At 35.6% G+C, this 13,689-nt stretch overlaps 1 protein-coding gene across 1 annotated transcript; it reads left to right on the forward strand.

The window, feature by feature from the left end:
• Nucleotides 1-3,621: 3,621 nt before the first annotated feature.
• On the forward strand, nucleotides 3,622-8,617 carry LOC131040863 (protein NRT1/ PTR FAMILY 5.2). The gene is made up of 4 exons (XM_057973820.2): nucleotides 3,622-3,895; nucleotides 4,067-4,284; nucleotides 5,489-6,051; nucleotides 7,654-8,617. Exons 1-4 carry the CDS (start codon nucleotides 3,787-3,789, stop codon nucleotides 8,615-8,617), a joined length of 1,854 nt encoding a protein of 617 aa, XP_057829803.2. The 5' UTR covers nucleotides 3,622-3,786.
• Nucleotides 8,618-13,689: the final 5,072 nt, after the last annotated feature.

Genomic DNA, 13,689 nt, shown 5'->3' on the forward strand with positions numbered 1-13,689 from the left:
ACTCCATACTTGCAAAATATTTCTTCATACAAAAATTGAGCCACTTTTACATCTTTGGCATTCCTCAAGGCCTTAACTTCCAGCGATTTTGTTAAGTAACCAATGCACACTAATGTATAAGATTTACCATTTGATGTCTATTCAATGGGCCTGATAAAATATAATTCCCATTTATGAAATGGTGCTAATGAAAGTTGAGGTTGGAGTGGCATCTCAACACTCCTTGTAGGTCTTCCCTTCCTTTGACAATGGTCATAGTGCCTTGTATAACTGATTGCATCTTTATGTATAGTAGGCCAATAATAGCCAAAATTGAGTATCTTAATTGCAATACTTTTGTGACAAAATGGCCTCCACAAGGGTCATCATGACAAGCCTTGAGTACATTATATGTTCAACTTCCATCATACATCTCCTCATCACATTGTTAGGTCATGTGTAGAACAAATATCCAGCCATTCATGAGTAGGACGAGTTGTGATGTACTAATTATTTCTTCTCTAGGAGAAAATGTGGAGGTGCTTGACCTGCAACTAGATAATTAGCAATATCTGCATACCATGGTGAGTCTCATTGTTAAAGTAAAAAGATGTTTGTCAGGAAATGAATCATCCACCATTGCTTCTTGTGTTGGATTTGTCAACTGGAAAAGAAAATTTGCAACATTGACTTTTCTTGGCTTTTCAATAATGGCGATGTCAAACTCTTGTAGTAAGAGTAACCATCTGACAAGCCTCCCTGCAACCACTGGCTTGTTCATTAGGTAACATATTGCTGCATGAATAAAAAAAGGATAACTAGTGATGTTATACCTAAATTTGTTGATAGCATGGACAACAACAAGGATTTTATTTTCTATGTCTGTATAGTTAGCTTCTATACCTTGAAGATTCTTACTACCATAATAAATAGCATACTCAAGACTACCTTCTTTCTGCCCCAATACTGCACCAAATGCAAAGTTGGATGCATCGGTATAGATATGGAAAGGTATATTCCAATTAGGTCCTCTAAGTACTGGTGCTTGTGTGAGGGCAGACTTGAATGCTTCAAATGCTATCTAGGAACTTGGAGTCCAATCAAATTTGGAATCCTTTCTCAACAAAGTGAAAAGGGGTGAAGCTATTTTCTTGAAATCCTAGATGAAGTGTCTATAATACCCTGTACATCCAAGGAAACTCCTAACATCCCTCCATTTTTAAGGTACTAGAAGTTTTAAAATAATTGCAATCTTTGTTGGATCGACTTGAATTCCACTAGCCGAAACAAAGTGACCAAGAACAACTCCCTCCTCCATCATCATGAAACACTTCTCATGGCTAAGAGAGAGGTTGTGATCTTGACACCTTTTCAGTACCTTCTCCAAATTGGCTAATGCTTCATCATAGCTATTACCATAGATTGTGAAGTCATCAGTATAGATTTCTACGATGTCATGAGTGAAATTAGAGAAAATGCTTAAAATAGACCTCTGAAAGGTGGCTGGTTCATCACATAGCCCAAATGGAAGCACTGAAGCATATGTGCCCATGAACATGTGAAATTTGTCTTATCTTGATTGTTAGGAGCAATTTTGATATGATTGTAATCACTGAATCTATCCAAAAATAAAAGTATCTCTTACTAGCCAATGGGTCCAATACATGGTCAATGAAAGGAAGTGGGAAGCGGTCCTTGCATGTGGTAACATTCAGTTCTCTGTAGTCTACACATACTCGCCACTTTCATCCAATTTTTGGAACAATCACTGATAGTGAAACCCATTCACTATCTTATATAGGATAGATGAATCTTACATCAAGCAGTTTCTGTAATTCAAATTTGACTATATCTCCAAGTATTGGATTAATTCACTTGTGGTTGCCTAACTGGTTTGCAGCCTTCATTAATGTATATCTTGTGCATACAAAGGTTTGGGTCAATGCCTCTCATATCATGGTAGTCCCATGCAAACACTAAAGTGTGAGCTTGCAACATCTGCAATAGTCTATCACACTGGGTTGTTGTTAGCTCATTATTGATATTAAGAGTTCTCCCTTGAGATACCTCTACTAGACTAGTTGTTGCAGAAATAGAGGCAATATCAAGGCTTGTTACATGTTCAAGCTACAATCATTAGGCAAAACATTAGCGAGCATAGATGAAGTTGCAAAATATTCATTTGTCGTGAAACTATGGACTGGACAAGTGACACATGATAAAAATTCTTCTTGCTGCAAGTCTAGGATATAGGATTTCTGCATTATTTTAGCAAGTACAACATCTTCATCTTGGGATTGCATCATAGGAGTTCTCTCTATCACCATGAGAGTATGTGGTGAATACTGTTCATCGCCATCTAGGGTAGGCCAAATAGACTATTCCCAATCTAAATGAGGTTGAGCTGGTAGGTATAATACCAATTGCTTGGTTTTATCCCCAGTGGAAATTGTCTTATTGCCTAGCCTACAACCAATGAAGGCGTCAACAATGGCCAACCAGGGTCTTCCCAAAATCAGTGGGTATCCCCCCAAATGGACTTTAGGTTGTAGGACTCATTTCCTTCATATTTATGGGTATTAGTTGATATGTTTTTCATTGTTCTTTTGAGGTTCTCAATTTAGAGCTCTCTTGTGCTACCATTGATCCTTAAGAATAACCCTTTAATTCTACTTTGCAACTTCAAGTTGTTGAATTTGGTCAATAGGTGCAATTTTTTTTTGTTAATCATTCTGCTAAAGGAACCTAAATCAAAGGTCATCTTCAATGACTTAAAATTGGAAGTAGAGATCATAAGTTTTTTTCAATCTTTGTGTGCTTCCCACACTTCTCAATCTATCAAAAGAATCAAGAAGGACCAATATATTTTAATAGAGTTGCCTACTACCACTCAAGCTTTACAAGTTTTACAAGGGTCTTAGAGAAATTGTTTAGGTGGAGCAAAACTTCCACAGAGTTTTACAAGTCCAAAAGGACTTGAGAGTCTTACAAATTTGGGCTAAGATCTTCAGCCAAAATTTTCTCTTCCTCCTTTTCCTTACTATTTAGAAGTTGCTCGTCAAAGATTTATCATGTAGTGTCTTCGTAGTTTTTTTCTTCCTCTCTTGTATAGACCCAAAGTCTATTTCCAAATTATCTTTTAGAAGGTCAGTCTTTACTAGTCTCAAGGATTTCCCCATCCTTAAGGTTGCTAGGAGAAGATGCCCAATATCCCGATTCTCCATAGCCAAAATATTAGTCTACTCTTTATCCTTTTTACAAGATTGATTTATTAGTGAAGGGAATTGGGAGATCACAAAGGTCCTTCCCATGAGAGGGAGAGTAACTAGTAGTTCTAAACCCTTTTAGATATCTGAATGCACTATTCTAGTCCATCCGATCTAATAACAATGATGTGGCTCCAAATTCCATAAATTTAGAAAGATGAATAAATCAGAAGTCAATAGTCGTCTATAAAGTCGATTCAATGCACTCTTTTGTACACTACCCACCCAAAATAAAATACCCGAGATGCTCTTCACTTTGCTGTGGGTAATAAAGCTTAGCACATGGACCACGAGAAAGGTAATTGAATGCAACAATAAAACAACTATGTACACTGGATCGCCTTGATAATTACAATAGAAATGGAGGAAACAGGAATAAAGAATTGCCCAAATTGTCTCAAATAATTCTTGTAGAGGACGGTGTATATGCACTCCAAGCTCTCGGGAATGAATCTACAACTTAGACTGACTGGAAATTTGAGCTGAATAACATTATAAGATCTAGCACAGAACTAAAACAATCAAAGAAAAGAAAAGTAGAATGGAATCTCAACAACTAGGATTTACTCTGGATGGCTCCTCTGATCTGAAAGGCAGGCCTGTTCTCAGATCTAAAACTGGAAGATGGAAGGCTTGTTCATTCCTTGTTGGTAAGAAGTAACTAAATGAAGAGATTGACTATAATCTTAATGAACTAATACATCTGTGTCACAAAATATCTCTGTAATCAAATTTTAGAAGCAATGTCATATTTGTTCATACTTTCAATCTATTTAGTTTATTGTAGCTCTGTTTGATGGATTCATGGTATCTTGTTACAGTGTATGAAGTGTTTGAAAGAATGGCTTTTTATGGAATTGCCTCCAATCTAGTGATTTACTTGACAACTAAGCTGCACGAGGGCACTGTGACTTCTTCAAGGAATGTAACTAATTGGGCTGGAGCAATTTGGATCACTCCTATCCTTGGGGCATATATTGCAGACACTCATTGGGGACGCTATTGGACATTTACCATATTTTCATGTATTTATATACTGGTATATAGCACACAAATCTTCCTGTCCTGTGCTTAAAGATATGAATGACCTATTGGTGATAGATGATGTTTGATCTCTGTATGGTAAATAATTTTATTTGTGATACTTATTAACACTTTTGGTTTGTGAGTAAGCCACATTGAATTTAGCAGTCATAGTGGGTATACATCTCTAATGTAAAACAAACAATATAATAAGTGAATTAACTGTTCTGTTCAGAACAACACCAGCTGAATGCTTGTACAAGGTTAGTTTAACTATATTTATGTTCACAAATACGAGATGAATGAGCCTGTTTTAACAGTATTGATATATTAGGATAAATAACAGGAGAGCTGAAAGTATTTCCAAAAGGAAAACGTTCACCTAGAACATGTCAAAATAGTTAAGTTAAAAATTAACATAGTTTGAAATGTACTTGGATCTGATTGGGTGGATTTTTTAAATCAATGTTTGGGATTACATTTTAGAATCTATCATCAGATGAAGGAAGAAAGTGAATATAAGAAGGGAAATGATGGATCATAGAATGTGGTCTGAAATGATGATGAAAAATTCAAGATTGAATCGAAAATCATTTTAAACTATTATTTTCAATTGTAAAAGTTTGATATCTTTTAACTGAATCATTGAATCATATAATCTATCTTGCAGCATCAGCTGTATCAGAATATGGTGTTGCCATCTACTTTTGCTGTATGTGCTATGACCTTGAAATCCAAAGTTGTCAACTAATAGAGATGATTTTTTGTAAGGTGGGTAGGGTGAGAATAAACCCAGAATTGAATTAAGGGTAGAGATGATGAATATCTAGATCCAGATCATTTAAGGAAGAGTTGATTTTTGTAAGGTAGGTCACCCAAGAATATCTAGAAGGCTTCTTGGTAAAAAATTGCCCAAAAGAAGAAGATTTGCAGCTATCTAAGAATAGTGTTTCTAGGAGCAGTTTCTCTAGGACAAAGAAAAAAAGCTTTTTGTCAGAGAAAATGATTTCTAAGATCTCCCAGGATTTGAGTTTAGAGTATGAATGTTTTTGTTTTCTTAATTGGGTATCATTCCAACATTCTGATAGTATTCCAGAAGAGTTTGGATTGAAACGTTCTTAGTTTGTTACAGTTAATTTCAGAATGCCTTAATGTCTTCAGTTTAATATAGTTAAAACTAGATGTTTACCATATATAATTCACTACACCGTTCAATGCAGGGAATGATAATCTTGACATTGGCAGTCTCATTGCCATCTCTGAGACCACCAGAATGCCCAACAAATTCCAATAGCTGCAACAAAGCCTCCACACTCCAAGTTGGGATTTTTTATTTTGCATTGTACGTACTTGCTCTGGGCACTGGCGGTACAAAGCCCAATATCTCCACCATTGGAGCTGATCAATTTGATGAATTTGAGCCAAAAGAGAGGGCTCAGAAGGTCTCTTTTTTCAATTGGTGGATGTTCAGTGCATTTTTAGGAACACTAATTGCACAGACATTTCTCGTATATATTCAAGACAATGTGAGTTTTTCTGCTGGATATGCAATCCCCACTGCTGGGCTGATAATTTCGGTTGTAATTTTTCTAGTGGGGACTCCGTTTTACAGGCAGAAAATTCAAAAAGGGAACCCATTCGGTCGAATTGCGCAGGTGATTGTGGCTGCATGTCGGAAATGGAGAGTTAAAGTTCCTTCAGATCCGACTGAACTCCATGAATTGGACCCCAATATATACGTGGAGCAACGCAGATTACCCATTTCTCATACTCCCAACTTGAGGTAAGTTCACTCATTCACCACCATTTTCAATTGATATACTGAATTCTAATCCAATGGTGTACAAAATTAGCAGGCACTAGTTCAGATTATTGGTATTCATTGAAGTTTCTATTTTTTGCTTTCTTTATCTAAAGTCAACTCCTCGCCTGTGTTTTGAATGGTTTACCAATATGATCCTGCGCACCAGTCAGGTCCCCATCTTCAATAGTTTATGGGTTTTCCATCTGGAACACGTTGCAACTGGGACAAGTTGTGAATCTTGTTCAAGGCATTCAATAATGGAGGACTAGAAAGGGTATTAACTATGGTTATGCCCAAGAGCCCAGACGGGCATATAGCAATAGACTTTAAAAAGAAGATAAGTCCCTAAAAAATCTTAGGTTGACCCATAAAATTTGGGTATGGGGATTCTACTTTTAAAACAAAACTTTAAGTTTCTCTCATGTTTAGAGAAGCATTGTATTTTTTGCTATTATATATCCTAGATCCTGAAGCTAAATGAGACATGCCAATAAACTATAAATCCTCAATCCTCTAATAATAGTTCTCACCATTCTAGAGACATGCCAATAAACTATAAATCCTCAATCCTCTAATAATAGTTCTCACCAATCTAGATGTTAATAGAATCTTTAGGGTTCTGAGACAAGTTGATCTCAACAGAAACCCTTTTAAGGGACGAGTTATTTTTTTTTATCTTGCTCAACATAAATGTTAATAGAGTCTTTAGGGTTCTTAAAATTCTCCATTATAACATTATTTTAAGCATAACCTAATTTGAAAATAAATGTTTCATCAAGAGAACTATTAGTAAGAAAATAAACATGTTTAAAAAGAAGAAATTTATTACTATTAAAGTGAGGTGCTTTTGACTTCACATGAAATATTCATGTTCTCCGAGTTTCATAGTATTTAAAGTAATTGTCCTTTGAGATTATGAAAGAAATTCAGTCAATAATGTGTTTAAAGTTAATGCCATTAAGGAAAATGTAAAAGAGTGATGACATATCTAATAGTAATATGAAGAAGCATAAGCCATTATTTTTTTATTTTAATTTTAAGAAAATGTATTTTATTTTTTAGGTTATTATTTTGAAAAACATATTTAGCAATATTTTTATCTTCTTTTTATTTATTTTCATAATAGATAGATTGTTTGATTCAATGTATTGGAGTTCAAAAAATAATTTATTTGGAAAAATTGTTTGGTCCAATGCATTGGAGTTCAAAAGCAATTTATTTAGAAAAGGATTAAATTAATAGATTTCAATCAAACTTTTGTATATAATGAACCAAAATAAGTAAATAGTAAGTTTTATAAATGAAAAAGTAATATTTATTGAGAGATTATAAATTTGACATATTTATTTATTTTTACTATTTTATTTTATCTGACTAAGAATTTTTATTATTGAAAAATAATTCTTCCAATTTAAACAATTTATAAATGTATAAAATAATGAAAGATAAATAAAATACATATTAAAGTCATGCACCTAATTTCCGCAGTCCATGATGTTAACATTATTCATTTCTAAATTACACTGTACAATATTTTTCATGATCATATTATAAATATATTGATTACTTCCTCTTTGTCAGATTTCTGGACAAAGCAGCAACAAAAGGCAATACCGTCAGTCAAGTGGAAGAAAGCAAGCTTAGATTTCTAAACAATGCAGAAATAGAAGGCAATACAAAATATAGTGCATGGAAGCTGTGCCCAGTGACCCAAGTGGAGGAAACCAAGCTGATGATAAAAATGCTACCAATATGGGTGGCTATGTTCATGCCAAGCACCATGATAGCTCAGCTAAACACACTGTTTGTGAAACAAGGAACTCGACTGAGGAGGGAAATGGGTCCTCACTTTTCCATCCCCCCAGCATGCCTCACTTTATTTGTCACTATATCAATGCTGTTCTTCATTGTTTTCTATGATAGAGTCCTAGTAAACCTACTGAAAAAATTTACAGGGAACCCAAGAGGCATAACAATCTTACAACGAATGGGCATTGGGCTGATTATCCATGTAATAACCATGGTGGTTGCCTCCATAATAGAAATCAAAAGGATCAATATTGTCAAAGAACATCATCTTGAAGGGGACCCAGAAGCAATAGCACCCATCACAATCTTCATTCTGCTTCCCCAGTTTATACTCATGGGAATAGCAGATGCATTTGTTGAAGTGGGGAAGTTAGAATTTTTTTATGATCAGGCCCCTGAGAGCATGCAAAGCATAGGAACTGCACTATTTGCTAGCACATTGGGAGTTGGTAATTTTATTAGCAGTTTTCTTTTGACCACTGTAACAAAAATCACAGGAAGAAAGGGGCACACCAGTTGGCTTCTCAATAATCTTAATGCATCTCATCTGTACTACTACTATGCACTCTTAGCAATTCTCAATTTTCTGAATGTGATTTTCTTTTTGGTTGTATCTCACTTTTATGTTTATAAGAGAAAGACCAACGAAGCTTTTGGCAACAACCACAACCTTGATGATATGATAGAATGTGTGGGTATGAGCAGAAAAGCCCATGTGGATGAAATCATGCAATAGAGTTATGATGTAAGAAAGATAATAAATATCCCTTTGCATTTTGGCTCATTTATTAGTGATCAATGTCTATGAGCATGAGTAACTATTGTGTATCTACATCAAAAGTCAATTTTTTTTTTCATAACTGATAGAGGGGCCTGAAGCTCTTCAAGTTTTAATTTCATTTTTGGTTGTTCAACACTTTTAATATTTATTTACTTGATTGATGGATTTAATGATCTCAATTAAATAATTATATTTAGAAAACCTAGTGATTTGAACATTGCATCAAACATCAATGATTCAAAAATAGTAGCAGGCCTCATGATTTTGTATCCCTCAAATTTTAAAAATTTCAATGTTAAATTAAAAATGCAATTATTTTTTACCTTGTTATGAACTAATTTAAAACATTGCAAGTTTTTTTTTTCTATTTAATGAAAAATGATTGATATTATAATTTTTATTTAAAACATGACTTTGAACTTGGTTTATAATTGTATGTGTGAAATGCCTTCCAATTTTCAAAACTTAAATTTAATCACGAGTTTCAATTGACTTGCCTTTACATAGACATTTTAGTCCTAGGCCCTTCTCTCGACACATGATTATTTTAGGTGATTGATCATGAATGGGCCAACTAAATTTACAAAAATTAGATATGTTTCAAAAGTTCTGATTTTGTAAGATAGAAACTTAATTCTTTTTTTTAGATGTTTTTGTTGATTCTCATTTTTTCTTAATTATATACTTTAATTCTATGATTTGATCTAATGTTGCTATCTAACGAGGTTAACATTGAAGTTACTGATTTGCATATTCTTATTAAATCTTGGGATTCTCCTTGTATGGTTCAACATGTGCCATCTTTCTTCCTCCCTAAGGGGACAAATGTGATTGTAATCATAATGTTTGTTTTAGGTGTACTACTTTTGGTCGATATGTCTCTCCTCAACACAGGGGACATGAATGTTCCTACTAAATGCATATGCCTTATTTTATTTCTCAACCATGTGATGTAGGTGCCTCAAGTTGACTAGTTAATGGCAAGGCCCATTGGGTAAGTTTGGCTATCTTTCTTACAAGGATTGACACATATCTTATGAGAAACAAAATGAAGGTGGAGTCATTTTGGTGTGGGATCTATTTCTTAATTGTTGGGTATATGAAGCCCAACAGTCACATGGTTGTTTGTCTTCCCCAGAAGACTCTTCATTTCATATCTGAGATGTCTCTATAAATAACTGAGTGCAGTCATGCATAACTGTAGAATTGATATTGGTTAATAAGACCATTCCCTACATTTCTGGTGGAAGTAGCCACTTAGTGGTGAACCACGTTAAACTTTTTGTTATGCGTTGTTATGTTTTTGTTTTTGTTTTTGTTTTGTTTTCTCTATTTTATTGTTGATTGTCATGTTTTTGTGCTCGGTTTAAAACTAACAATTGGTATTAGAGCTACAGTTGGCTTGAGCAGAGATGGGATCCGATTGGATAGTTGATCCTGGATATGGGTGCCCTTACTTTGTGCTTGATCCCAGAGCTGGGTGCTTTTATGTTATCAACAAATAGGCTGAAGTTTCAAATGATGAGGCCGAAGAATCAGATGATGAAGCCGAATCAGTCATCGAAAAATTTCTTGGCAGTCTAGACTTGGTAGAGACTGATGTCCAAGTGGAGGTTGAAACCAAATGTCATTGGTGGGATGGTTGGAAAGAGGAGGAGACTTCGGCTGAAGAAGAAGAGGGTTTATTGTATTCGTTGTTTGAAGAAGAAGAGATTGGTTTGTTTCATTTCCAAGATGAGGAGGATGCCTGCCGGGGTGAGGAGGATGTAGTCTCGACTCTAGGAAATGAGGATGACCCTGAAGAAGAAGAGACAGATTGCAGAAACGATGAGTTATTGATGAAGATTGCAGAAGTGGAAGCAAAGTGGAATGCATTGATTGCACGTTTTTCTCCCACTTGTACATGGTTATCCTTACAGTCTTCCCGTCACTCCTAAAACGTCCATAATAGAAAACAAGGTGGATCTCTGGCAAGCGGAATGTCCAGAAAAGATAGAGGAGCCAGTGCAGAAGGTAGAGTCAACGTGCGATTTGTACGCAAACATCTACGACAGGTTGGAAAAGTATGTGCCTGCGGAGGACGAAGAGAGCGAGGGGAATAAGAAGAACAACTCGGCGACTGCAGACTGCATCATTGCTGAGGAGAGTAATGAGGAGATCGCTTGCAGGGAGTATGCACGGTGTAGCAAAGATCGATTCCCTGATTGCACGAGAACTTTACAACGTAAAGAGGATGACTACAGAGATAAAAGACTTGCCCCAAACCCAAGTCCAGCTCGTAGTAGAGGAGAAATTCAAGTAACCCGCTATTTGACGACTGCAATGAAAGGTTATAGGCCAAATTATGACTCCTCACTGGAAGATGAGGGCCAATGCTGTCAAGATGCAGATGTTCCCCGAAGCGATTTTTCTGACTTTTTTAACATATTCCTGTATCTGCTGAGGGGTCGTGGCTTTGAAATTCAAAAGCCAGAGTATGCAGTTTTTATGCTGGTTGGACCCATTAAGGAACCAAAGAAGTCCGCGGGTATGATGCATGGGCTTGACAGTTTGCAGGCCGAAGACGTGGGGATGATGTGCTCGGTGGTGAGCCACTTTGACAAGTCAGAGACGTAAAAACACTTTGTACGCAACTACAATGTGGTGCGAAGTGATGGTAGCATGGGTACTGTGAGGGAGGTGAGCCTCGATTCAGGGCTCCCTACTACGCACATGGCTCTTCGACATACATCTATCAATGACGGAAAAAATACATCTAGCAGGGAGCGTAAGGACTCAGGCATTTCTACTGACTTTTCATCTGGTCAAATTGGACTTGATGCTACACTGCAAGAACTTCTTAGTTGGGTTGAGCAACTTTTTATTAAGTATGCTAGTAGCAGTTCATGATGTGTGGAGTTACAAAATTGGTTTAACTTTCAGAACCACATTTGCATTGTTTGTGAGAGGCTTGGACCAAGCTTCTTCGATTCTCTATGCAAAACCCAATATCGCCCATTTTCTGTTGATCTAGTATGGGCATTTGGTCGACAACTTTTGGAATCTCTTGGAGAGAAGGGGAGTATAAGAGCAAATGACCATGTTGTGTTTGAATTTACTAATTCTTCCGTGGATGGAGGAGTTTATTTTGAAGCTGATGATTTAATGAATGGTTTAAAAATGCCTGGAAAAGATGATGCGTTGGATGAGAGGTTTTTCAACTCTGATTTGATTTGGAGAAGGCTTGTCTGAAGCATGCATGAACAAGAGTTTGTGAAGTTAAAGTCTTGCCAACTGATTTTAGTATGAGCTCAGGCTGTGTCAGTTGGACTTCATGGGGGAGATTGTTGGGTATATGAAGCCCAACAATCACATGGCTGTTTGTCTTCCCTAGAAGACTTCATTTCATATTTGAGATGTCTCTATAAATGACTGAGTGCAGTCATGTATGATTGTAGAATTGATATTGGTTAATAAGACAATTCCCTGCGTTTCTGGTGGATGTAGCCACTTAGTGGTGAACCACATTAAACTACGTGTTATGCATTATGTTTTCGTTTATGTTTTGTTTTCTCTATTTTATTGTTGATTGTCATCTTTTTCTGCTCAGTTTAAAACTAACACTAATTACTAAGACCTCTTAGATTATGGAGGAAAACTCTTTGATTGTGATTCAACATATCCTCTTACCAACTCAATAACTGTTACTACATAGTGATTTAATTTTAGTTATTTTTTATATATATTTGTTTAAATTTTTTTATTAACTAAAGTTCTAATAATATGATTTTGGATTCCACCCACTTTTAATAGGTTGATGTAATATGTTGGTGTAAATAATTATTCATCATGGATATTATTACACCTTACTTAAGTTTACTTAGGATAATGCATTTCATAGTAGTTTGGGTATGAAACACTTGGGTGTTTGTGCCACATTGGGATAGTGTGTGTAGGAGAATTTCCACCTTTTATGGTGTGATCTTGTTACTACTCTATCATATCCACTTATTGTGGAGTGATAATTCCACCTTCAGTGGGTGATCCACCTCATGTGGAATATTTTATTGTTTCTCCTACCTACCACACCTATTTCCTACCTACCCTTGTTTCTTATCGATCCACATGTTTGTTTGTGTGCTCACATATCCATATTGACTTGCCTATATATGCAAGCTCATATTCATTGTATGTAATGATTGATGATCCAGTTGATTAGTATTTTCATCTTGATAGAATACAGTTTATTCGTATCATCCATTTTGTTCTCTATTATTTGTGCTTTCCATTTCCTCTAGATCTTGGCAAAATCTCACATGGTATCAAAGCCATTAGAGTGTCATTGGTTTGTCAATTGAGAGAAATTTGATGCTATTTGGGGTTGTGTATTTTGGAGCTTTCTATTGCAGGTTATTATTGAAGCTTGATGGGTCAAATATAAGGTTACCATTGGATTGAGGAGGTCAAAGAAAGTCAATTTTGCCTTTTGTTTCATTCAAATTGGACTTCAGAGGCCAAATTTAGAGGCATTTGAAGTTTGAAGCTGCGACGAAATTTTTCCAGAAATTATAATTTTGCAGGCAATTTTCAAATAGTGATATCTCACTCATCCGGACTCCATTTTTCGAGCAATTTTTTTTTTGTTTTGGGGTAGAATTTCGTGATGTTTATAGAGGTGTAGGAGTTTTCTAATTTTCGGATACAGGTTTTTCTGAAATCGTGAAATCCCAATTTTTACAACTTTGGAGGCTTCGTTTGGGCTCATATGGACTCCTTTTCAGGTGCCAGTTTCTTGAAAGTGCATAATTTTTTGTCTACTTTCACATTCTGCCATTTGTTTGCAATGATTTTGAGTAGAAATTGTACTTTCAGTATTTGGTCATTTTTTTGCCTATTTGGTACTTGTATTTTGCTTGGATCTCAGTTTAGATCACTAGCAGTATTTGTTGAAGTCTCTTATATCTCATTTTGAGAAGTTGTAAAATTGAAATCAGAAGTCCACCTTGCCTTGTTTTGCAAGTGGCCCATTGTACACACACTAAGTATAA

The sequence above is a fragment of the Cryptomeria japonica genome, chromosome 10, assembly GCF_030272615.1.
Source record: "Cryptomeria japonica chromosome 10, Sugi_1.0, whole genome shotgun sequence".
NCBI classification, from domain to species: Eukaryota; Viridiplantae; Streptophyta; class Pinopsida; order Cupressales; family Cupressaceae; genus Cryptomeria; species Cryptomeria japonica.